Genomic DNA, 26,288 nt, shown 5'->3' with positions numbered 1-26,288 from the left:
GTTATCCCTTCCCTTAGCTGGCTGAAGGCCAGAAGCATTAGCTGGGAGTTAGAAGGAGTAATTAACTGGATGCATCATGACTACCTAACACAACACTGAAAACAAGAAATTTGAAGGTGTTCATTTTTAACCTGCTTGCTTGTCTGAAAAAAACCAAATTAAAGCTGTTCAGGTACGCAAAGATCCGTGCTGGTACTTCCTCTACCAATATTTTTAATTATTTTAATCTTAGCTAATATTGGAAGTGCTTTTTTGAGTCCTAACTAATTTAATCACGTTATCTGCAATTAGTAGCTTAGGTAGGAGAAAGATAAGTGCCAGGAGACTTTTGCTGAATTGATTAAAAAATCAAAGCCATCAGAAGAAAAACTTGTATAAACAATATGGTAGAAGTCATATTTATTGATAAAAATTAATATATCTTCTATAAAATTTGTAACAGTAATGCAACTGAATATTTATTTTGATGCATAAACCTGAATGTTACATACCAAATACAATACAGTAACACTGGTTTCCTCCTTATTTACATGTTTATGAAAATTGATAAGCAATCCATGTTAAAAGAACTTGTAATGGAGAATAGTTACATTAGAAAAATAATATTCTTGATAAAGCATTCTTGAGGACTCCAATCACATTTTCAGGCCTCTTTCAATAAGGCAAAAATCCCTGGTACAGCATATAACTTAATTTACAAAATACAATAACTCCAGACACATCTTCAAGTTTTCTTTTGGTATGCTTCTCCTCACTGTAAAATTACTTAATTTTCCTACTAAACAGAAAGAACTTTCAATAACAAAACTTTATGAGTTCTACTACATATTACATATACATCGCTGTAGCTTAGCGACCATAACTGGGCAATCTTTCTCCTTAACTGTTTGCTCAATGAGCTTTTCTTAGATGTAGGACATGTAGTATTTTGAAATCATTATGACTGTGGCATCTTTCTTCAGTTTTCATAGGAAACAGATCTGTCACATTTTGAAAATTTTTTAAAAAAATTTATTTTATTTTAGGAACGGGTGCACAACTACATTTCCACTCACAAGAGAACGTCACAAATGTAACTAAAATTAGGCTTGGATAACTTTGAAAACATACTACTATGTGCCCAAACCCAAATTTCTTACTTTAATACTTTATAACCCTGCCATGCTCTAGGAATTCTTCTTCTGCATAGCTTCATTACTAGTCACAGTCAGACAGTTTTAATTCCTTCAAAGGCACAAAACTTCCACCTCTTTTCCAGTGTTGCTCCTACACCAGTGAATTCTTGTTTAAACATGCGTGGCAGTCTCATCAAAAGCATTTCTATCTCATTTGCAGAGATCTGAGAAAGAAATAAAGATAAAATTAAAGTGAGAAAGGTGCCCTGTAGATTGGAAAGAGGAAATATGAACAGAAATGGGGGGGGGGGGTGTGGATTCCAGGACAGATGAAAAAAATGAACCATTGTTATTTTATTTAACCTTAGCCTGACATAAATTTCCACACTCTAAAGCAAGTGCAGATTCCTTGCAGGAAAGATTCCGCTTTTGTAAGCGGCATCCCACTGTAAAAGAATGACAACAGCTATGTTGGGGCTACTGCCACACCGTGTGGTACAAACCCCACCTAAGAACTACAGCTGCAGGTATACCTGTGAGGAGGAGGAAGCAAATGGGACCTTATTCTTCCTTCTCATCTCGTGAGCTCTTGAATCCTCCTCCCACCTCCATCAGTTTTCCTCTTGCAAAAAAACCTAACACAGGGACTTTATTTTTAATCAGCTCGCTTTTGTTACTTAGGGCTGACTATCCACGGAGCCATCTTCTCCCAGTTTAGCCCTGTTTAGCAGTCCCAGATAACTAAGCAGTAAAGCTCCTGACTCGGCATTGCTTAGGATGTTTTTATGGTTTTGAAACCTTATGTCATGGTTTAACCCGGCAGCTGGCAACTAAGCACCAGACAGCCACTCACTCATCCCTCCCCTACTTCCCCAGTAGGATGGGGAGGAGAATGGACAAGAGGTAAAACTCATGCATTGAGATAAAGACAGATTAATAAGACAACAAGGGAAATACTACTACTACTACTACTACTACTACTAATCAATATACAAAGAAGCTATGAACAATACAGTTTTTCTCACTGCCTGACAACTAATTGCATAGCCAGACCCCAAGCAGCGATTGTGGAACCCACAGGTTTCCTGGAGCTCACGAACTTCACGGATTTTGCTGAACTCATGAATTTTGCAGAACTCTCCAAACTCACGGAAAAAGACTGAACTCGTGGAAAAGTTCAAACTCCTGGGGAAAAAAATAGGATCCCTACACCCCAGCCAACCCCCATTTATAAACTGAGCATGGTGTTCATGGTATGGAATGTCTCCCCTGGCCAGCTTGGTCTGTCAGTCTGGCCATGCTCCCTCCCAGCTCCTGCACACCTGCTCATTAGCTGAATATTGGAAACTGAAGAAAAGTCCTTGATTTCTTATCGGCAACTAAAAGCATCAGTATACTATCAACATTCTTCTTGTACTAAATCCAAAACACAGAAGCTACTGGGAAGAAAATTAACTCTATCCCAGCCGAAACCAGCACACTTTAATAACTTATCACCTTCCTAATGGGAAAGATGCTTTCATTACACAAAAAACTTGCACAAAGGCAGCCTTTCTTGTTTAATGAGTAGGGAAGTCAAGAAGTGAACAGTCATGGAAAATGAACCATTTTATCCTACTGCTACTTCTTCTAAAGTGGTGGTCATGGAAGGAACAGTAAAGAAATCTATGGGTGCTGTCTATTATCCACAGGTATCTCCATGGTTTGACTGGCTTCTCTGGCAATGATATTTCTGCTTATTCATATTAGTAGGAACCTTCTATGGTGAAGTTTTCTTTTTCAAACAGTATGTAAACATAAAATATGCTAATTACACCCCATTCCACCCAAGGGGAGAAATTATCTATCACCTCTTATTTTCCTGAAGAGGTTAGTGCAGCAAAAGGATTGAGTGATTTGTTAAACGTAGTGCCGAAAATCAGCGCTGGAGGCAGTCTAAAGCCCCAAAGTAATCAGGTCCACCTTTTACATACTCTCATGGCAGTAACGGATAGCTGGTTACCTTTGGGCGATGTATCCGAGTTCAACACTGAGCCCTCAGCCTGCATGGGTATCCTGACCTTATAATTCCTGTTCAGGTGAGGAATGACAGGCTAACCATGGAAAGTAATTGAAATTAATCTCTGAGATTGCATCTCTGGATTGCGCTATTAAAAAGTAATTTGTTGCTACAAGCAGTTACTTCCAAAGTAAACCAGCGAGGTCAAATTTTGCGGCTCGTGTTTATTACACAGCAGGTAGGTGGACTGGTAGCTGCAGGTGCTGGCACGTTGGCACCTCGGAGAGATGGAGACAATGCTCCTTCCCTGAAGGCTGTGTTTGCAAGTTAAAGGTTTGATCCTGGCAGCCTCACAGAAGCCAACATGTTACTCACGTGAGTAGAAATTCAAGGACAGAGCCCACAGACACACACAAGAAGGGACCACAGCAGTGAAGGGGGAGAAAGTTGAAGAACTCAGTGGGCAGAAGCAATGAGCAGCAGGGGTGGAGCCCAAGGAGATGGTATTTTAAATGATTGCTGTTGTCACTCAAGAGATGCAGAACTGGAGCGGTCATCCAAGTGAAAAAGCAGTTGAAACTTAGCCATTTGCTGTGTGTTAAGGAAGGACTTGAAAGATGACTGAAGAGATTGGGCAGACTGGGCGCTGCAGAAACTGGGGGCAAGATGAAGGAATGTGTACGCGTGACAGAGACAGGGAATAGAGAAGCAGAAGAGGAATGGTTGCAGGTGTGAAGCTCTAGATGTATCACATCTTGATAAAATCAGATTTTTAAAAAAAAATTGAAATTCACCAGTTTCTTGGCTCTTTCTACCATTCTCATCCCTTAGTCCCTTTTCACTGTGGGCAGCAGTGGACTGTAAAGCACTAGCAAATCTGAGCTGCCATAGCCTGAAGATAGTGCTTAAGAATTTCATCGTCCTTCCTCACTCATCCATGCAACATGTCTTATTTCCAGTGGGCTTCTAGCTCAGGATCTCCTCTGCTTTTAGCCATACACTTTTTCATAGCAACAGAGGAAGGACCTTCCAGAGGCCTGAAGCAGCCCATCAAAGTAACTGGAAGGTGCTCTTGGCTATGAGTGGCATGGCTGGAGGAAGTGTTCAGGAACAAAATATTTCCAGGATCAAAGGAGCTGTGCCTAACGACAACCACACAAGGAGTGCCACTCACATTCAGAGTTTAGATGCACACCTACATCCTGACTCCATGTCGCAAAAAGATCTGGGCAAGTGCCATCATCCCCATGTCCAGAGGACGTATTGGCAGATATGGATCAGAGCTGTGGCTAACTGCAGGGTGACCCCTGCATCTGCTAAGTGTCTTGTGCAATCTAGCATCCTGCAGAGCCATTGTTTAGCACTTAGAGTAGCATTCCCCTGATCAAAGGTGGCTATTTCACAGCTTGACTGGCTTAATATTCAGTGGAGAGGAACAGGCCCTTTTGGGGCTTGATTTCATCTCATCTTACAGTAGATATTTAAAAGTAAGCCAAAGAATCTTATCCTACAGATATGCATGGACTATGGACTGTACAAACCAATGCATTAAAAACCACTTTGCACACTGTCGTGTGTTGGCCTCACTTTTGTGTTGGCCACACCTTCTCTGAATTTAGCAATAGGGAATTCAGCCAATTCCTTTATGAAGCCCTCTCTGCTTCCATGTGGAGACGAAGGGTATGCTTCATGGTCCATTCATGTATTCATGAAAGCTCATGTTCGGTGTGACCCACGACTAACAGGTTTTAGAAGAATAAGCAATTATCTCCTAAAATTCTGCACAGTTTGATGGCCATGGCTACGTCTGCCTCTTGTTCTGCTTTCTTTCTGCACACCTGTATTTCAGAATCACGTGTCAGAAAATCAGCTGCTAGTCTTTGCCATTTAAAGATCTGCTCTTCTTCGCGACAAAGAATAGCTAAGCAGTGTGAGGAAAAGACCTCAACACAAGCATGTGCACTGTCATTTGCAAATGAATAGACTGCAAACCCCCAAGCCCCACATCCCATTATCTTTCTAATGGAAACGCACGAAGAGTTTAACCTGCAGTAAAGAATAATACAATATATCTATAGAGAAAACAGATTTTGATTAAATTTTTTTACCCTAGAGTCCAACTGCTGCATATAAGACCAAAGATATTCTATATTGGCTCCAAAAGGGTGGACGTGAAGAAATGTGGATATGATACCTGTATTAAAAACAAATGCACATGAAGTATTGAAATTACCTCAGACAATACATCATTAAAATAAGCAAAATAATTGAGTAGTGTGTTCATGCAGGTTTTTCAGAATGAATTATGATTCTTATTTTTCTTACACAACCCAATAAACATAACAAAATGGCACATTTTTAATACAGTCATAATAACATGGTAAACACAATAGCTCATCTTCAGGAATGACAGCAGTTAGCAAGTAAGTGACCAAGATAATATACTGATGAATAAAGGAATTTCGAAACAAAGACTTGCTGGAAGCATTTCAACTACCAATTTTATGCTTGATTTACCAATATAAAATTGTGGATATTGTAATGGTAAAATTATTGCTTTTTTCCCCTTCACTGGATGCTCTGTTGTGAAAATGTTTCATATAATTGTGTCAGAAACCACACTCCCTCAAATTTTTCTAGTAATTACGCTGATGCTGGTTATGAAAAGTGTTTAATCCGTATTAGCCCTAACTGCTGCTGAAGAAAACACAAATCTTTTATGACATATTTACTTATTTACTTTCTCTTCAAAGAAAGCCCGTTCTGTCTATCTTTATTGTTGTTTACGGGATCATTGTAAAAGGTATGGGAATAAAAGTGGCTTAGGAGGAGTCAGGATCTAAGTCTAGAGATTTCTTCTGCAGTGAAAATCAAGTGACAGCATAATAATGATGACCAGAGAAAACAAGATTTGGGGCATCAGAATTGTTATTAAAAGCACTACTCAATTTCTCCTCTTCTAAACAAACAGTGAAAATACAAAATGGCACGTGTGTTACTTACTGTTTGGGGAGAGTTGAACTGTAAGAATCAGAGCAAATATTTCCAACTCTGTTTGGTTGGGTTTCTTAGCTGAACCACCCTAGGGGAAGTTCCTTATATTTAAAGCATAAACACCAGGATTAAAAATGCTTACAAATGACAAAAATGGGTCACTGTATCTTGTGTACTGCAGGCCATACTGCTTTCTTGATGCTGAATGAATTAGGATAATTTTGGATTTCATTTTTCCCCAAATGCTGGCCATGGTTGAAAATGATAAGTAAAATTTAACTCATTTTAGACTGGCTTTGCAAAGAACACCTTTTTTCCTCCCTCATTTTTCCAATAGCATTTACAGACTTCTGCTCCTGCATAGAGAAGGGCATGTATTTAATTTTATACTATGGCAAGTCCTAGCAGCAGTTGCCGCCTTTGTGCTGTGCGTGACCATAAGCACACACACACAAAACCTCTTTAAGGAAAAGCCAAGACCACCACATTTGGATGGGTTGACTGCAAATCCAATTTGTATTCAAATCACATTTTACCAGTGGCATTGCGTTTGTTAAGTGTGTTCCCAAGGCTTTTCAGTTCAGGATGTTCAAAGCTAGCTCTTTCATCTAATGCAAATAAAAAGTCATTTGAAATTATTTTGTAGTTATTGACTGGAGTTCCATGATAACTTTTTAGTATTTTTTTTTCTTTTATGCTCTTTTCCTCTCTGACAGTATTGAATTTTGTGAAATATGGGGAAAATATAGGGAAACTCAGTGAATGGATGGAGGCACAACCTGTTTTTCCCTTGCCACACCTCAACATGCCTCAGAGGAAGAAGTAACATGAAACCCATCTTCAGCAACCTTTTGCCTTTGAACTGTAACAATGAGCCAGCTGTGGGGGTATTATGGTCAGTAATACCTGGACTGAGATTACACTGGGCAGCTGGCGGATGGGACCCCCTTTGGGACACTGCCACCACTTGTTACAGTCAAATAATGAGTGATCTTGAAAAAAAAGTTCATTATTCTGTCCTTAAAATCCCATCCTTGCTACCCTTCTCACAGAAGTTATCTTTGAAAAAACCAAATACTGTCCATTGCAATTAAAAGTTCCAATTCTTATCATGACAAGCAAAATAAAATAAATTCATTTATTTCTGTACATCCCACTGTTCCACATCTCACTAGTCACAGGAAGTTTGTGTACTAAGGTCTTTAAACATTTAAATACATTGTTCACTTTTAAATGACCTTTTCGGTCTGAACTGTCTGAATCCATGCCCCAGCAATAAACCAGCAACTTTCCTGGTGCTTAGCAGATGCAAATGAGTTGCATTTAAACACGTTAAGGTAGTTTTGAAACTATCACCTACTGGGATACTGCTAATTCTGTGCAAAGACCAAACCAAAGACATGAAACCTGGTCTTTCAGGTCAGTGTTCCTGCGAATGGCAGCCATGCCATAGGGACCACTTTGGACCGTGGGCCTTTAGGCTTTGTGAAAACCTGCCCCTCTGAAACCAAATGCAAAACATGCACGGATGTAAATGGGGCATGTTCCCTCTGAGTTCAGCATGGGTGCTGCCAGCGTTCCGGTGTGGCTAAATGCTAGGTAATGCCAGTTAGCTGGCCCAATGCCCGTAAGCTTTAGCTTTTAGGTACTCTTTAAGAGTTTATTTTAAAGACTTTACTCTGGACAAAAGATATGACTGTCCTTCTGGTATTCTTTAGAAATGTTCATATTGCTAATTCCCTCATCTAATGTCAAAAGCATAAATCTGGCTTGCTTAATACATCCAGCATACATACTTTTTTGCTTGGTAGTTTGCTAATATTATTTCCATCCCCTTCTCCTTCACCATTTTTTCAATAATCAGATAACAAGTTATACAATTCTAGGCTGTTAAATCTTGATGTAGATAAAGTCTTCATACATTCACGCTACAAATCTAAATGCAGATCCCGCAGTTTTCTTCATACCTGAAATCCTTTCATTAAACTCTGCAGAATTTTTCAGAAAGGAAAAGTTCACTTGTATTTTAGAATTTCTCTTACTAGAAGCCGTTATGAATACAGACAAAAAATGAAAAATATCTTTTTTTACTTTTATTAGCATAAAGACACGTGTAAACACATATGCAAACCAAAATCTTGTTAGAAGGCATTTTGTTCCCAAAAATCTTCTTTGAGGTTATCTTACCTATTAAGAGTGCCTCTTTCTCTGATTTTAGACCCGGGCTTCGTTTCTCTGAATTTTTTTCTCTGTCTTGGTTGACCAATGCTACTGTCAATACATTGATTTCCTATAAAGTTTAATAAAAGAACAGGTGGTCATGTGAGTTTCATTTACTTCACTTAAACCTGTCTGTTTCCTTTCAACTCTATAAAAAAAAAAAGATCACTACTTTAATTCAGAGCTAAAGACAAGACAATTACAAATAATTAATTTGTTTGCAGAATATTAAGACACTTTTTGAACTACCTTTAAGCCAAGAGCTGCCAAGAAGAGAAATTTTGCTTGTGGAATAAGTAATAACTTTGTTGTTAGTGCTTCTTCCTTATAACAGCTTGAAAGGTGTGTCATAAAGTGTGGGGACAGTCAGAAAACTCACATTTTCTGGCTATTAAAGTTGGAGACAAAGTCTGCCTCTAGGGAAGGTAGATGGGAACATTCAGCTACAGCTATAAGAGTAAATTCAAGAGTCACTAGCAATGTTTCTAGCTGCCAGAGCACAATCATCTATCCTGTGATACTCTCCGACCAGTGCCTGGCATGGTGTTTGTCTCTGTCCCAAGCAAATCCTAGGTGTGTTCTGGGGGTCAGCACGTTTCAGGGCTCATTCCTAACAGGTGGTTTGCATAAAGCTACCTTGTTTTGAGGACTGAAAGAGAGCCAGCCTTAAGGGCAAACAAGGCGAGGCTCCTGCTTTGGTCTCCTTTCTCTGCAACCAGGTGGCCTGAACCATCCAAATCTCAGCCAAGCTTTCACGTGCTAGATGCTCCATCAGAAGTACCCAGGCAGTTGTGTGCCAGAGATCGCTCTTCTCCTGGGTATACATGAAGTAAACAAATTATCTCTGTTTCAGAAGCATGTAAGTGGCCTCAAAGTGCATTGCACAATATTCAACGACATATATGGGCTGTTTCCATGGAGCGACTGATATGCAGTAACTTGTTCCTTGGCGAGGCAGTGACTCACGCTGCTGCATCTGCTCTGTGAAATGCTCAGCAGTTCCATGCAAAACCTCGGAGGCAGAGAGCATGGGGCTGCAGATATGGTGGTGTAAGTTGAAAATGGTGCTTGATTCTGGTTGGGTGAGTCAAGGTAAGCAGCTGGAGGCTGCATGGGACTGGGCAGCCTTAAATGTGAGCAAATTTGCACTAGTTGGTGTAATGATGTGGCCCGTCTGGCACATGCAGTTGGGGTGGTGCCTTGCTCCAAAATTCTTGGCAAGCATTTTTGGCAATAAAAGAGAGACACTGGGCTTGGGCCGCTCTAGGGCATTTCTGAAGGTGTGAATAATCCATGCTAAAAAAAAAGGCAAAAACTCCAAAATATGTCAAATGTGCCTTTTTATAGATGACTAAAGGCTTCACAATCTGTAAGACTGGTAAAAAGAGTCAGGCACTTCCTCATTCTCAGTTCAAAAAAGAAAAAAAAAACAACCCAACACAAAACCCTCCAGCGATGTACTCTGTGCTCCTTATAGGCTGGCTCCAAGGAGCAGCTGCCCGGCAGGCAGTGCCTGATGGCTCAAGTGCATCATGGGGTCAAGTGTTCCTTCGCGTTGTGAAGAGGAACAAGTTGCCGTGTGTCAGCCGAGCAACTGTACGTGCATTTGAGTGACATACATGAGCACGTTTATCCTTAGCCCCCCAGTAACAAGGGGTTCTGACAGACCTTAGCCCACGGTCACGGAGGGAGTGAGACACATTGCGTCACCTGTGGTTTGCTGCAGCCGTAGTGGCCAATTGAGGCATGTCTCCTGGCCAGAGATCCATGCGTAGTTGTGTACATGTAAGCTAGTCAGCCTTTGCTGCCTTTTTAGTCAGCAGAAATGAAATAAATTTTTAGTCATATATTTTAGTTATTTACTTTAGCTTGAAATAAATTGGACCTTATATTCCTCATTGGTTGCAAAGGGAAACTTCTAGCACAGATTTAGACACTTACAGGAAGGAGGGATTCAAGAGCCGCAGTGATCTCCTCTTCAAATAAGGGTGTGTCTGAGCGCTCTGGCAGCTACATCACCTTGACACTAACACTCCTGTAGTGTTGTAATGCACAGGGCACATTACAACAGCAGGGGCATGCTCTAAGTTGTCCACTACAGTTGATTCTCCTCCTCATAGAGCCAAAGGCTAAGGCAAACACTCATCTACTGCTGGCCAAGAAATCCAAGAACGGTGAAACAAAACCCAGGCAAGAAACAGAAATATGAGAAGAGTTCGCATTAATTTCTCCATGAGGGCAGTAATGACAAGGGGGTTACAGATCAGAAGAACAGAGACAGATGACAGATTTCATGCCACTGCAGCAGAAGAGCAGAGCAGCATATGCCACCAGAGCTCGTACAGGTTAAGATGTAACATTTGACTCCATCAGAGATAGATAGAAAAGCAGTCTAAAAATAAGAATTCTTGAGAGGGGAAGGAGAGAGCAGAGAGATGTGTATTTGATCTAACAGGCCCCAAACACAACACACTAGCAGTTTCAGATGGGATTAGAAGTTTTGTCAAGCAGTGATGCAGAGAAAGAAACCATATTCCCATTGGGAGCAACGAACAGATGGATTCTCATTTAATGCCTAGGTTTGAGCCTGTGCAGAACATTTTGTATGATTTATAGGACAGCATAAATGGATGCTAAAGGAAGTCGCATCAAGTCTTCCTTAACTGTGTGTTGGTACAGAGCATAAAAGAGTAAGAAATTGGTTATGAGGGAGCCTCAGGAAACCAAGAGTAGCAAACGACTGCCGTTAGAAGATGGTTGCAGGTTCTTCAAGGTTTGAAAAGAACAGGCTTCTGCTATCCAAAACTACCTGCCTCACAGAAGTTGATAAATTAGACAACTCTGATGTATTCAGCTGCCAAAATAAGCTTTCACAGGCCATGAGAAATTCCAGGTTGCGCATGGTCACAGAAAGGATTCAGTAGCAATGCTGCCAGGAATTAATAACGATTTAAGAGAAACGGGCATAATTGTGTCTAAAAACTGAGTGTGAAATTCATGGAGAAACCAGGCTAATTATAGTGTAAGTGAAAACCTTAAGTATCTGCATATACGTTGCAGATACAAATCTGGTACCTATGAAGCCTCTACAACAAATCCTCACACAGTTAATTTCCACATTTTTAGAGGCACTACTTATGCCAACTCACAGAAACAAGACTTTTAAGAGTAAAAAGGTGAATGAAGCAATAGCTGATGGAAAACAAACAGTTAGGTCACCTCTCTGACATGAGAAAAAGCTACAGATCACCAGAAGTCTGAGGAAAATTATTTAATATATACTACATTACAGTATTTCCTTTCTTTCCTGCTTTCCTGGACACCATCCTTTATTTGGAAAATTATATTTTCTGCGGACCTAAGCAGTCTCCTTCAGCAGGTTTCATTACAAAAGGAATATTTTGCTACCATCTGTCAGTTACTGCACTGAAGGACAAGAACAGCTGAGCATGTGCAAACCAACACTTATTAGAAGCAAAATGACCTTGCAAGAACTAAATACAGTCTGTAGAAGGCTTAATGAAGGTTAAATCACACCTGGAGATCATTAGGGACCTGGTCCTATTCATTATTCAAAAATCATGTCAGGTATCGGAGAACACGGAGGCCCGATTTGATCATGACAGGTCCAGAGCTGCTCAGCATGAATGCAACCATTCTGTGTGATGCTCTCATCATTGCCAGCTTGGAGCTTTTCCCTGCAAATGACACTTTCATGCATCAGCAGACGATGAACAGACATGAATTTTCTTTGTGGGCTTCACAAACCCTATGATTCTGCAGACACCCCTTGGGACCAGCATTTTGATTCTGCGCTCCCTGCTTTTGAACAAGGGAGGGAAAGACAGAGAGAGACTCTTTCTGGAAAACTTTCAGGAGACTTTCTGGATAGAACAGAGGATGGCAAACAACAGTTTTCTCCCATGGACTACTGATTTCCACAGGCAGACCTCTGACTCCACCACTGACATGGAGCTGATGGCTTTGAAGAGTCATACAGGCAGTTTTCGCACACGGATGTATGCCATAGCTGTGTCCTGGCCGTAAGGTGGGACAGAAGTTGGGTTTGTGTCATTCTCCCATGTACCCAGGCTTCTTTTGGAAGCAAACACAGAGGCATGGCCAAGCGGATTGCTCCAAAAGGTGTCTGGTCTCACTGTCCACCATGGTCCACCACAGAGTAGCTGCATCCCAGACTGTAGACACAGCAAATAAGACCATGATTCCCAAGAGAGCTGCATTTTTCAGAGAGAGACACAAAAGTCCTGAAGAGTAGCAGAGATGTGGTGACTGTGTACAGAGGATAGTTGCAGGTACTGTAAGAAAAAAAGGCTAGCTCTGCACTCCAGGGGACTAGCAGATCAGAAAGCCTCAGATATTCAGGCTGGATGAATTGAGTCTTTCAATCCTTCATTGGTTTCTTTCTTTCTCCTTGGGAAAGTATGACATTAAATAAAAAGTTCTCAATCCAGACCTCACTCACCCTCTACAGGCTAGTCTTGCATGATTGCAAAAAAGGCAGGCAGAATATAAAACATCTGCTCTTGCCTGGGGCTTCTTTCTAGCAAAAATGGTTGTCTTTAGCCTAAAAGGTTCTGTGATCCTGAAAACAAATGCTAGCCAGCATCCTTAAAAACAGGGGGGAGTGAGGACTTGCCATTCACCACAAATGCTGACCAAGAGCTGAGCAGGGCTTGAACAGTAGCTGCCCTACCTGGAAACTACTCCTGCCAGAGTGCAGTTCCATACCACCCATTGTTCAGGACTCTGCTTGAAAGGCAAAATATGGGATTTAATGAATGTGACATTGAAGACACCTGGCATGTGATCAGGATGCAAATGACAAATATCTAAAGAGCTGAAATACTCCCTCTGCTACCTGGGTAATCCAAATATTTGACAATTACCTTTAAATCTAGGGGGAATGATGACTGCTTGCATATTGTCTTCAAACACCTCATTCCCTTTGTTGTACTATACGAGAATCTGCAGAATCCTGTGGTGAGGGGGTAAAAATAATATGTGCCTTCTGAAAGACCCAGTAAAAAAAAAATCCTACCAGACTCTGGAAGAGTTTTCAGGATATGTTGGCATTTGTGCTATATATACAAAGCCAATTGTCTGAGGCATTAAAACAGCAGCAGAAAAAGGAAAGACTAGATGTTGGACACAGCACCATATGACAAAGCAACTGCTGAATGTTGCTAGATGTAAGGCATACACCACCTTTCCCATCAGCCAGGGGATTTATGAGAAAATACGAGAAAAAGAGTAGTAGGAGAAAAAACTATATGTCTGAAACATAAGGAAAAATCTTGCAGGCTATTAACAGTAGGCCAGAGAGATGCTGTAAGCTTGAAAAGAAACGGTAATTTTATGATTTTGATAGAAGAAGGAACCGTGCACATGTGATACCAAATCTGCAGCCTTTAAGCTCTGGAAAGGCATACGTGTACCTGCCCTGAGTCCACAGAACTGGGCTTAGACTTCAGATGTGCTTGCCCAAGCTGCTTATTGATGCCCAGGCAGGTTTGACGATTCTCTGCAAACATGGGTGGAAACTGGTCTGTGACATGAAGACTGCACATTTTTCATTTATTTTCATTTACCTGAGGATCTCTTAAAATCTGGTATAGTTGCGTTTGCTTTGCTGGCCTTTCTTTAAATGTACTTCAAATCCACATCTGAAAATTTAATCTTGCTGCTTTAATCTGAACGGAGCCTAATTCAATTTCCAATCAAGTGAATGGAAGCCTTGCAATAGTTTCAATGCACATCGAGTCAGGCATCTTAAATTTATGGGGACAGGCAAGGTTGAGGTACAGGACAACTGACAGTTTAACATGGTTGTCAGTTGAGAATGGCCTACTGTCCTTGCCTGTGTTCTTATTCATGGTGAATACAAAATTATTCAATCCAAGTTGAGCTAAAGTACAATAAAAGAACTTATTTAAATTTAACTTAAATCAAATTTCCTTGCAAATGTGGTGAAGTATGAGTACACTCACAGACAGTGGTCGTGACTCAGATGATCACAGAATCACAAAATCACACAGGTGACCTTAGGAGGTCTCTAGTCCAACCTTCTGCTCCGAGCAGGATCTGCTTCGGGTTCAGAGTGCGTGGATGCACAACAAGGAGTAATTGTCCAATGGCTGGATAAGCCTCAGCTGTTTCTCTGCGACATCCCAGTTCTGCACCCTCATCAAACATGTGAGATATGTTAGCAACAGATTGGTGCCTCCATCCCCTGCAGAAAGGATTTGCCAACCACCACCACTTGCTGCTTCCTTCTGACACTTGTGACTAAAGTCTTACCTCCTCTAGCATAAAGAAGGGCAGAGGCACCATCACAGATGGGGAAAGCCCAATAACCTAATGAGAGAACAGAGTCCCCTGACCTAGCTCCTCCCAGGCTATCACAGGAGAGCACCAGCCCCAGGGGTTGAGCGTGATACCTATCAAGTCCAGACAATGGAATTGCTCTCTGGATCATCTTGCAGACTGAGGGGGGCACTGCCTATAGTGGTATGGGACTTGCTATGGGATGTAGAGGAAGAGCATCTTTGGATTGTACAAGACTCAGCTGAGGGTCCTTAGCGGGGACGCAAAAGGCAGGAAAAAGGAGGGATCATAGTTGTTTGGGAAGGGGATAATTGAGACTGGTCTCATGTGAACAGGCTGCTGATCAGGACACTTGTCTTACCATGCCATGCCCTGATTAGTGCATTACACTTATTAAACCAAATTTTCAACTCTTCTCCTGGATGAGGGAGTCTCTATTGTGTGTGCATGAGGGTGTGTAAGGGGATCCGAGTGCAGCAGCTGGAGTGGGACCAGGGGTCAGAGCGCCATGTGTCTGGGGTGTTGCAGTTAGAGAGACCAGAGTGTCTGTGTATGCTGCTCTGTCATCACTGGTGAGCATCAAGGCAGCCTAGCCATTGAGTAGGATAATAAGCTTGGAAGCCACGTATTGAAGTGGCCATGGGTCAGGGGTGGGTCCAGGAGAGACCAGAGAGACTGCACATAGCCTACTGGAGGGACCAAGAGGTCTGGGGTCCTACTGGGGACATCATGGGCTCTGGGGAATGGCTAAAAGACCAGTTTGTGTGTGTGTGTATGCATGAGGCAGGGGCCAGCTACGGGATAGGCTGAGAGTCAAAGGCCAGTTACTGGAGGGATCCACATTCTATATATGTGTAAGTCTGCATATATATTTCCCACTGAGGGGCCTTTATCCTGATCAGCCAGAAAGGGCAGCAAGACGAGGCCATCAGTGCTGTTCGTGTTTATAAATGCTGACTTTGTGTTGATCTATGTGGCTGCCCAGAGAAGTGGTGGCGTCACCATCCCTGGAGATGTTCAAAAAACGTGTAGATATGGTACTTCAGGACATGGTTTAATAGGCATGGTGGTGTTGGGTTGACGGTTGGACTTGATGATCTGAGCGGTCTTCTCCAACCTTAATGATTCCATGATTCTATGTGATGCATGTGTTGTATATGTGCATTTGCACACGTGCCTGTGGGGAATATGTGCTCAGTCTCGCTGCAGCTTGGTCATGAGGAGCTACGACCACCCTGCCTCTGTCGGGCTGTGGGATTCAGCAGCTCCTGACAGCAGCAATGCTTGGTTTGGGCCAAATGTCTCTAATTCTTCATTTAATGGAGATTGTTCCCCTTCACGGGCTGCTGAAGCACTGTGTTGTGATGTGCTGTGTGGAAATTTGACTGAGAGTCTGAACTCTGAAAGTAATTCAAAACTCCCCAGGAGCATCATGTGTGCTATACGGCTCTTCTTTCAGCATGTCCTCTTACAATGACTGTTTCTGACTCTGCTGACTACTCCTCTAAAAATACTTTAGTGACTAGAAAATTGCTCATAATCAGTGATTAATATAATTATTTTGTTAATGCAAATGCATTGATCTTGTGCTAGCAAATTAACTACTTCCTAGAAATATATTTCACACAGTCCTGGTTCCCCACAGCCTAAGAGTTGATTGCAGTAAGGTGGCTGACATTAAGTGAGGTGGTCTTGCTGACACACTATCTACACGTAGAGAGGTTTCCTGGCCTCTCCTATACGCACTGGGATAACTCAGTTTAGAGTAACAAATTACAGGGTTTCATCATGTATAAAAGGAATAAGGCAAGGAGTGAAACATCCAACCGTCTGCCCAACACTAGAGCTCCTCACAAGCAGCCTGCACTACTTTTCTAGTTAGCACCAGGTCAACAATTCAGTAAAAAACCACTTGGTTTTCAGTGTTTTTTTCCCAGGGTCTCAGAGGATCCTTCTCCTTCTACTATCTACCTAGTGATGCAGAAGCATGTATGTGCCATATGTTACACTGCTGGTGAATGCTGTAACAGTTTTTGCTTGCGACTGGTCTGTCATTAGAAATGGGACAGACAAGGTGTCACCTTTTCATTCAGATCAAGCCTAAACTTGATAACTTATTTTGTGCTATGCAAGAAACCAGTTTGTCAGCCACACACATTGTAATTACTTTTAAAGTACACTAATATAGAAATTTACTTTTAAAGCACACTAATATAGAATTTACCATGACTGTAAATTTAAGACTGGGCTGATATAAACAAACACTTGACAACTGGCTTGAAAAAATATCTGGCATTAAAATTATAGGATGAAAAAAATTAGAACAGCGAATATCAGACCTTGCAAATGAAGCACTTCAAACACATCTCTGTGCATCTAGGATTAGTTTGTCTGATTTATCCTACATGATAGAATTGTTTTCAGGAGTGAAGATTAATTGTATTATGGTGCTCTTGACATCCTATTTTTCCAATCCATTTGCCAGAGAGATGCTTTTAACTTTTTCATTACAAAGCTTTTACTATTATAACTTTCACATGCTGAGTTTAGGCAACTAGCAATAATCTGAAAGTGCTTTTCTCATTGAAACTATCTCTTTATATTCTCATTGTATTTGAGCACATCTATTTTATGGGAATGTATATATACAAAATATGGATGACTAATATGAAAGTTACTTCAAGCTTATTTTTAAAAGTATGATCAGGTTGCTTCATTTTCTAAAGCTGGATTTACGTGTAGGTTCCTGGTGACTTAACACAGATGTTTTATGTGATGTGAAGGTGGTTGTTTTGCAAGGGAAAATGTAATTGTCATTTTACACACTTTGTGTTAGGGAATTGCAGCAAACCAATGGTTGGCTGAACAAAAGCATCGCCTGCCTACCAGCTCTGCTGAAGCCATTGTAGTCATGTTTACTTGAGACTGAGAACTTCTGAAAGCCCTTTCCAATGGTCTTGAACACAAATATCACCCTAAAAATCTCCTTGAAAATGATGCACTTCTCAAAAATTTAAAGAGAGGAAAAAAAGGCAATTTGTTTCCCTTCTGCGATGTGTAGAATTGCTTTGAAAATGTCTTTCTTGAAATAGAAGGAAGTAAGGGAGGAGTGAGACATGCAACCTTAAATGTTTTATGAGAGTGAATGGTTTTCAGCAAGGATCTGTATTTGAAAGAAATTTGTCCTAGGTATCTGAAAACCCAGGGCAACCCCCATATTCACAGAACTCTCCACATCTTAATATATGTAAAGTACTTTAAACAAACATTTCGGAGCTCACTTTCCTCTGGATTGGATCTTGATTAGGATGATGAACTCTTCTTCCAAGAAGAGTGTCTCCTGGGGATACTGAAGTTCCTTTCTCTCTTCTGTCACTTTTTGCTGTCTTTTCCTTGAAGGACTTCAGCACGTTGGCAGGAGCATGAAAGCGGTGTACAACCCCCAGGACTGCAGTAGCAGGCTCGTGGCTGAAGCAGAGGTGGCCCATCATCCTTCAGGGGGTTGCGGGGGAGTCTGAGTGCTCTGACAAGCCAATCTGCCTCGTACACTGAGTGGGTTAAGCACACAGCTGCATATGCATAAGGCTGAAAGTTATTCCTCACTAGAAATGATGGGATGACTCCTGTAAACGTGTGCAGTATAAATACTCAGGGAAAACGCTTTGGGATGAAAGACTGCACATAATGATCGGATATTAAAATGTCAGGTAGCTCTGGGCATTGAAGAACTGTCTCCCTGTGGAGCTCATATGAAATTTAAAGTCAAAAAACTTTTGTGATCTGCTGAGTGGGTGTCTGAATAGGTTTTATCATTCTGTCTCACAGTTCTGTCTTCTCCCTCAGATGATGGGAATTCACTCCAATCAAAAGCCAAGTTACGAAGCCACTCTGACACTTTTAATTAGGGACAAGGGAAGTGGTGCAATTTCTTGCTGCATGTTAACAAAGGGGTTATTGCTACAGCCCAGATCTGCTTCAGGTAGCACACTCTGTGTCAGAACACACCTCGGTCTGCTATAGCTGTTTGCTCCCCGTAGGGTCAGATTGTGGCTGAAACCGCAGAGACTGTGTTTCAGCCAGCAGAGATCTGTACCATGCTAATGAAACTCTACTGCTGTTCTCTTAACACGCCAAGCCAGGGCTGGGGCGGCGAAGCGGGGAACTCAGGGGGACTTGATCTATCAGTGTGTAAGAAATTCTGAAGGCTGAGCAGGCTCTTTGATAACATGGTCCTCAACAGCCGGTTAAACTCCTGTTATTTTTCAGGCCTGGCGGTATTGAATTCATGAGGTGGTCATTCCTCATGCCTTCCGCAGTAAGTAGGAAAGCTGCTGATCTGAGAACAGTCATAGCTGCTTGAATTTATCACACTCCACATGCCTTAAATTGAAGGAAATGAGAAGAAATGAGTGATGGAAGGGTTACAAATAAATGCCTGGCATGGAAAAGGCAGGGAGTAGAAAAAGGCACGGCCACTCCTCACTCTCTGGTTCTGGCTGCACCAGGACAGAAGAACCTGAATATAGACAGTAATTAGGTCTTCTGTAATCCCTGGGAACTTTACACCCCACTCCAATCAGGCTTACAGGGTGCTTTCATCTTCTTCTAATGACATAGCACACCCGTGGATGAAAAACCAAACCCCACATCTCTCTCTCCTTAAGGGGCTATCCTCATCCCTGCACTGCACCATTACTCCTGCTTGTTCTCTTTAGACAACTAACTGCATTTGTTAAATTAATTAGTTGACTGAATACAATCTTGCAAAGGTGAACAGTTACAACACAGGGGCTGGACAGTGCCTATAGCCCATGGTCTTTTTGGGAAATGCAGCTTTGAACCTTGTCAGGTGGAGGAGAGAAGAAAACCCCGACTTCTGGCATCCCCTGTGGGTGATGTCACCCCTGAGCTCTCAGGTACAGAAAGCACCCTCTGGCTACAATCAAATGCACCCAGCTGTCATCACCTCGCTTTTTGCAGCACTCTCTCACTCCCATGTGCTCCAGAAATGCCTGCTGCAAGGGCAGAGGACTCCAGCAGAGCCAGGGAAGCTGCTCAGTGACTCACGTCATCTCGCCGAGGCTGAGGTTCACAGCTTACAAACCTGGGAAGCTCAGACAGAAAAGAAATACACATTTGCTGACACGTGCAAGCCCTGTACTGCGATTTTCTGGCCTGTAAATTTAGGGTCAAATTGCTCTTATATTCGCCATGTTTTGGGAAGAGTAAGCCTTTTGAATAGCGGACTAGCCAGGAAACGGCTGTTGCACTCACAAGGAAGTGAAGCAAAAGCATCGGCAACCACTTGGGACTTTCATCAATAAAGGCGACCAACTTTTGTCCCGTAATCCCAAACCACTGGAATGGTTTGAGCAGGCACTGCACTCTTCTAAGCTCCCTCTCCTCTCCCTGTGTTCAAGGGCCATTTTCATCTCACCTGGCTTGATGTGAGGCGGTCATGCAGCAGGAAGGTGCCCCATCCTATGGAAAGTGTGTACTAACACATACACTGACAGGGGACATTCATAGCAGGTACCTGTGGGTGCTTCCATTAAAGGTTTGCATAGTGAAGTACAAGAACTGAACTCTGATGAGTTTGATGGAACTACAGACTTCTTCAAAAATTGAAGGGGGTTAGCTTTTGAAATCTTTGCCCAGCTTGTTGCAAAAATTGGCCTCATTTAAGAGCTGTCTTTACTTGTCTTTGGTAAAGATCATCTGGGATTAACTGTACTGTGTGAAAAGAGAAGACTAGGCTGTAGTTAGGAATAACATCACTTTCAGTGTAGCATAAAATGAGCAATTTAGTAAAATGGTTGAAATATTTCACCCTGGGTATGCTCCTCCTCAGAGGCAGGGATCATCTGGTAACTGCTTGAAAGGCAGATACAGAGGGGAAAAATTAAAGGAAGAATTGACATCAAATGTAAGACGCTTGTTTGAACTTGAGAAATGCTCTGATAAGAGCTTCAAGCATTCAAATGGAAAAATGCATCCCTACTTAATATTATTGATTTCATGTCTGGAGCAAAACCCACAGAATATTGTGTCCAAGCTGCTGGAGATGCTAACTGAAGGCAGACAGATGAATGAGGTCCAAGTCATTACTTTGCTCAAACGATGAAACTCCAATAGAACAAAAAGCTGGTAAAAAAACTTGTGGTGAAATCAGTTTCACGCTCTGAAATACGTTCATTTTATTACGCCTTGGTAATAATTAGGTAACCCTAAAGGTCTTTTGGTGAAATCCCAGCTTTTTTAACATCTTGGGAATTTAATTACTGACTTAACAGAGTCAGGACTTTACCATGCAATTGCAGTTCGGGCATTCAAAATGCTTCTGTGACCATGACCCATCACTTGCTTTGGTCTGAACTTGGAGAACTGATACTCCTGACTACCACTTTATGGCACTTCTACAAAGTATAGGAGTTAGTCACAGGAGCTATCTAAGGAAGGCAGATAGCTGTCAAGAGAGAGCGCCAAACTCCTGGAAGCAGATCACTGAGTACTTCTAAAATGAGGCTTGTGTAAAAAAAATCTCACTTTCTCCACTAACAACAGAGGGATAGCACGGATGTTAACCTTCCCACCTCCAAAACAGGGATATATTCACCAAGGCTATACAACTGTATTTACATGCAGTGCCCTATGTATACTGAACTCAGCAGTGAAGAAAAGGAGATCTTCGATCAAAACACAGAATTAACCTATATACAAGAGGCTCCACAGAAAGCCCCTGAACTTCTAGAAACAGTAGAAGAATAAATTGCCTTTACAGAGTTAGCCACAAAGCACGTGATTAGCATTTTCAGTCTGTAAAATGTTCTGTACTCGAGCACACCTCCCAAGCAAGATTTTTTTTTCACGTTGGGACTAATCAGGTCCCAAGAGTCTGGGAGCATCTTGGAAGAGGATTATATCTGAAATTCTAATTGGCCATTGGCCATTATTTTCTCTTCAGTTAAGACAGAGATGTGAATTAAATATCACTATATGCAGCAATGAAGAGGAAATTAAAAGGGGGGCAGATTAGAAGGAAGAAGCAATCTTTTCCTAACCGCAGGCTGAAGGAAATGAATGCTCCGTGACAGGACCTCCAGCAGCCCTGGGTGTTGAAGTCACTGTTAACACCGGGCCAGGCTCTCGGACTCTTATGTACTTCTGGAGCCTGACATTTGTCCTGTGCTGACGCGGAGTATAGCTGGGAAATGTCAACAGCCATAACAAATATTACTGCATGTACCTGGCAAGTCACTCATGAAACACCCTTATGACTGTTTGCAGAGCCTTGTAAGCTGGTTTTGCTTTGTGGAAATAACAGATGTACTGGTAATACACTAAAATTTCATGGGTTTTTCTCCTCAGATTTGTGTGTGAACTGCCATGGCAGGGAGGGTAACATTGCAATTGCTCCAGCCCCTTAGTTAATTATGCTCAATTCTCCTCCAAAAACAAGAGGGAAAAAATGAAGATTGGTCCATTTATAGACTGGGCACATTTCAGGAGGGATGTTTTTCTTTTTCCAAAGGTGTCCAGATCCTTGTTTCCCTTTTAGGATGGTCTCACATAATGGAAATGTGGAAGACACACCAGGATAGGTCTAAGTACATATTTTCATCTGTATCTGTTTTTGCTAAGAAAAATACTTTCAGGTTTTAAGAAACAAAATTTTCTAATGTAAAATATGATGCAGATCAGTGCCATCAGCAGAAAGCCTGAGGATTGCAGAAAATTGTCTTTTTAAGATTAGAGTATAGGCTTTCTTGATGTGTATGCAGTGTGCCGAAAGTTTCTACTGTCCTTGCTTGTACCCTGATTTTCTTCAAAGTAATCTAAATATGCCGTAGTGTGAAGATTAGATTGCGCGTTCAGTGTATAGACATACATTGCCATTTTTCCTTACCAACACCTCCCACTATTGCTCTGCATGTACAGGTATTTAATTTGCTGAATTCAACCTGTCAAATGGAACAAATATGTTCTAATCCCATTATATGCATCACAGTTCGCTAACAATCACGTGAGATCTGCCAAGCCTTTTTCTCTTTGATCATCCCAGATTTGCACACCGGCCAAGGGCAAGAACCATGAAGTCTGATGAGAATAGATGTGGAGAGACATCCTGCAAGGCACAACACCTGAGCACTACGTATTTGCTATAAATAACAATTGTTTAAAAGGTATCTCAACTTCAATTTTAGAAAGTTCGTTACTGTAACAAATGCCTTAACAGCACTTCTTTCCCTCTGTTTCTTTATTTCCATTTGTGCTGCTATCCCTTCTCTGATTTCCTGGTGGCAGAATTGTTGAATGCATGGCTGCAACTGTGACTCAGTAATTGTAGCTGTCTGGTCTCCCTCTTCACCATTAATTTCGGTAATGACTTCTTTTCTTAGGATTCTAATATTGCTATGAGATCATCATGGGAAGAGCTCATAGAAAAGAGAGGCAGAAAATAGAGTTCCTATCCTATGGAAAATTCAGGCAATTGAACCATTCCTACAATTAAAAACTAGAATAAAATACTACATGTTGAAAAATTTGCCATTAACCAAAGATTCTGAAATATTTTGTTTCCGATATCTGGGAATGATGTACTGAAACACTCTCTTTACACAACTGAAAAGTTTCCTTTTAATGTTATTTCAAGCTTTATAGTATATAAAAAAAAACTTTCAGGCTTTTCTGTTTTATCTGGTTACACATGAGCCAGAACAATAAAAGTTGAAGTATTTAGGTAATTTTCCTTTAAAACATTTCAATCCTGCAAAACATTGTTTTATCCACATTTTTTGGAAAGGAAGAAAGTTCGTTTAGAAAGTTTCTAAAAGTCCTACATTTCTCAATTCCTTTAGGAAACCTGCAACCAGCTGTTGTACAAAGACAAGTTTTTAGGTAGCAAATGCGAGCATTTCAAGATCATTGGTGGATTAATGTCTTTATTTTGGTTTGCAAACAGAATCTTTCAAAGGGGCAATGAGACACTGTGCAGACAGACTGCAACTGCAGATTTGTGGGAGCTATCAGAAAATATTGAATGTCTCCTGTCCAAACGCTGAGAGCTACGAGGCTCTATCGACTTCACTGCGGAAACAGACCACAATGAATGAGATTCAGGAAAGGATTAAAGAAGAGAGGACAACATTTCCTTATCACAAAGCACATTACAAAATTTGAGCCTCCCATTGAGGTTTAAAATAAAACTGCTTTCCTGGCTGTGCCATTAGACAACACAATGACTAAAATAGATGTTAAAATATATTAGCATTCAGACTGTTGCTAGCTGTCTTGGCTAGGAGGAAGGTACCATATATAATCAGTTTTAATTTTCATATGTTTATGACAAAGCACAAAGCTGCATGGTTTGGATGACAAACATAGCAGGAAAGTTTTCCTTTTTTCTCTCTCCCCTTATCCAAATTGCTGTTTTGACTGCAAACATTAAGGGAATAACAGAAGCATTTTTTTGGCAGTAGGTTTTAAAAAACATGACCTTAACAAGTCCTTTAACGATTTTGGACAAAATAATGACTCAGTGAATTAATTTAGTCCTCTTGTGCAGATGAACTGTTTCCAAATTATACACGTATATGAATCACATCACTCCGAGCTGAAATACGGCCAGACTTGCTCAGCTGCAAGGTGGCAGCCACAGAAACAAATGGCATAACTTTGTAGCTTGAGCAATCCTGGACAGGACACTAAGGCAAAGCATTTCTCTTGCAGTCGTTTCCATGGTATCTTTAACACCCACATACAGCAAGTAGGACATTGGTTGTTAAAGTCTCATCCAAATAAATCCTACAAAGTAAATTGCATGGAACCCAATTTATCTACCTCGAAATGAAGTTTGCTGGGGTTTGAACCTGTGGCTTCAGGAAAAAAACCAGGCACTTCGAATCTGATGTGCAAATCATTCAGCCATTTTATCAGCTTTCAGACATAAATAGTAAATTCAAGACCATATGCATGCATATATATATATCTAAATCTATGTACATATATAGCTGTACCTACATTTGCCTGAGATTCATCATGCCCATTGATTTCTGCTAATTCCTTGGCGCTTTTTAACTGCAAAGAGTAAACAAAAAACAAAACAGAACAAAACAAGCACATTACTTATTTCACACAGTTATCTTTGATTTATTTGAAGGAGCATTTTATAAAGCTTCCAATGAGAAAAACAGATGGAGCATATAATTCTAATGAGCTTTTGCTCAAACCATTTTGAAACCAACATACTTAAGTCTTGATAGGTTGGTAAAAAAAAAAAGAAGGAAAATAATAAGACTGGGTCATTATTTTTTAAATAATAAGATTAGAAAGTAGTTTAAGGCATAAAAAGTGTACAGAATTGGCTCTCAAGAATAATAAACGATTTCATTTCCCATTCTTGTTGCTATTAATTTAAACTTTACAATATTTGCAAGTTGCCACTAGCTAAATAGTGTTTTGCTAATGATTACTTTTGAATGATATATTTTGAGCTGTTTAAGATGCCAAAGTGCTACTGTACGTTTCCTTCCTGAGGAAGCATCTAAATAACTGACATGGCTCCTGGGTATGATGGAAAAGGAGGTGAAGAGAAGAACAGCTCTTTTATTTAACCAGTGGCAGGAATAACTGAGGAGACACAGCCAATTCCAAATATATGATCTCAACCAAAACTTTTTTTTTTTCTCCTGAATTAGATTTTTTGGGCAAATCCAGGATTATACGGGGGATTGTAAAAATCAGTCTCGAGAGATTTACGGAATGTCCTAACTCATATCTTGAACCACGGTGAACTGTGCAGTCATTCATCCTATGATTGAGCAAACACAGAAAGGAGGAGACACCGCAGCTCCCCTGAGCCTATAAGCCGCAGAGCTTTGTACACTTAAATGAAGCACTCAGAACCATTTATTCTTTAGGTAAATCTCTCAAAAGTCATGCTTTTATTCCAACTTAATTTAGAGTAGATATCTGGGGCGGGGATCTGGGGTGGGAGGGGGTGGGGAACATTAAACAGAGCTTTCCTCTACATTCCTTTTTTTTTGCCAAAGAAGATGGGGTTGACGTAACTGTTGGTGATACAGCTGTGATCCTGAATGACACCAGTCCTAAAATCCAGGTGAGTAGGAACACTATTATGTTTCGATTAGGGGTCTGACTCAGAAGTGTTGGTGGACTACCACCCTATGGTGGCTAGGTTGCCTCCATCATCTTTTTGCTGTGTGACAGGAACAGATAACTGTGTGTGACTCAGTTCCCAGCTTCTCACAGTTTCCAATCTGACAATTAGGGCAAGCGGGCCACAGTCCCTGCATACCTCATTATGCAGGGCTGCAAACTGCACTGGTTCAAGAACTACTGCTGAAGCCACTAAACCAGTCCTGATGGAGAGGGAAGGGGGTGGCAGTCCCTGACAAAGCAGTACAAAGGATACCCGGGGACTGCAAACTCACCAGGTGTCCTGGTTCAATTCACTGACGCTCATCTTTCAATATCCTCAAAAAGTCTGCAATTTACACTGACAGCAGGGTGATGCATTTCCAATGAATGCTACATGTTTTCCCTGCACTGAAAAAATAACCATCCTGGGAAACCACCTCACTGTGAGGATGGCT

The 26,288-nt window shown here is 41.2% G+C and overlaps 1 protein-coding gene across 4 annotated transcripts in view; it reads right to left on the bottom strand.

Annotated features, from left to right (window-relative positions):
* Positions 1 to 426: 426 nt before the first annotated feature.
* The window catches only part of ENOX1 (ecto-NOX disulfide-thiol exchanger 1), a 380,777-nt gene continuing 354,915 nt past the window's right edge, over positions 427 to 26,288 (bottom strand). For all 4 annotated transcript variants that reach the window (XM_075432297.1, XM_075432138.1, XM_075432365.1 and 1 more), the window contains 4 exons: positions 24,694 to 24,750; positions 8,296 to 8,398; positions 5,223 to 5,308; positions 427 to 1,339 (listed from right to left, as the gene is read on the bottom strand). In XM_075432297.1, the coding sequence (XP_075288412.1) occupies positions 1,208 to 1,339; positions 5,223 to 5,308; positions 8,296 to 8,398; positions 24,694 to 24,750 (378 nt within the window). In that variant the 3' untranslated portion in view covers positions 427 to 1,207. The remainder of the gene's footprint in view (positions 1,340 to 5,222; positions 5,309 to 8,295; positions 8,399 to 24,693; positions 24,751 to 26,288) is intronic.

This window comes from Opisthocomus hoazin, chromosome 1, assembly GCF_030867145.1.
Source record: "Opisthocomus hoazin isolate bOpiHoa1 chromosome 1, bOpiHoa1.hap1, whole genome shotgun sequence".
Classification (NCBI taxonomy): domain Eukaryota; kingdom Metazoa; phylum Chordata; class Aves; order Opisthocomiformes; family Opisthocomidae; genus Opisthocomus; species Opisthocomus hoazin.
This window is presented reverse-complemented; position numbering and strand designations above follow the sequence as displayed.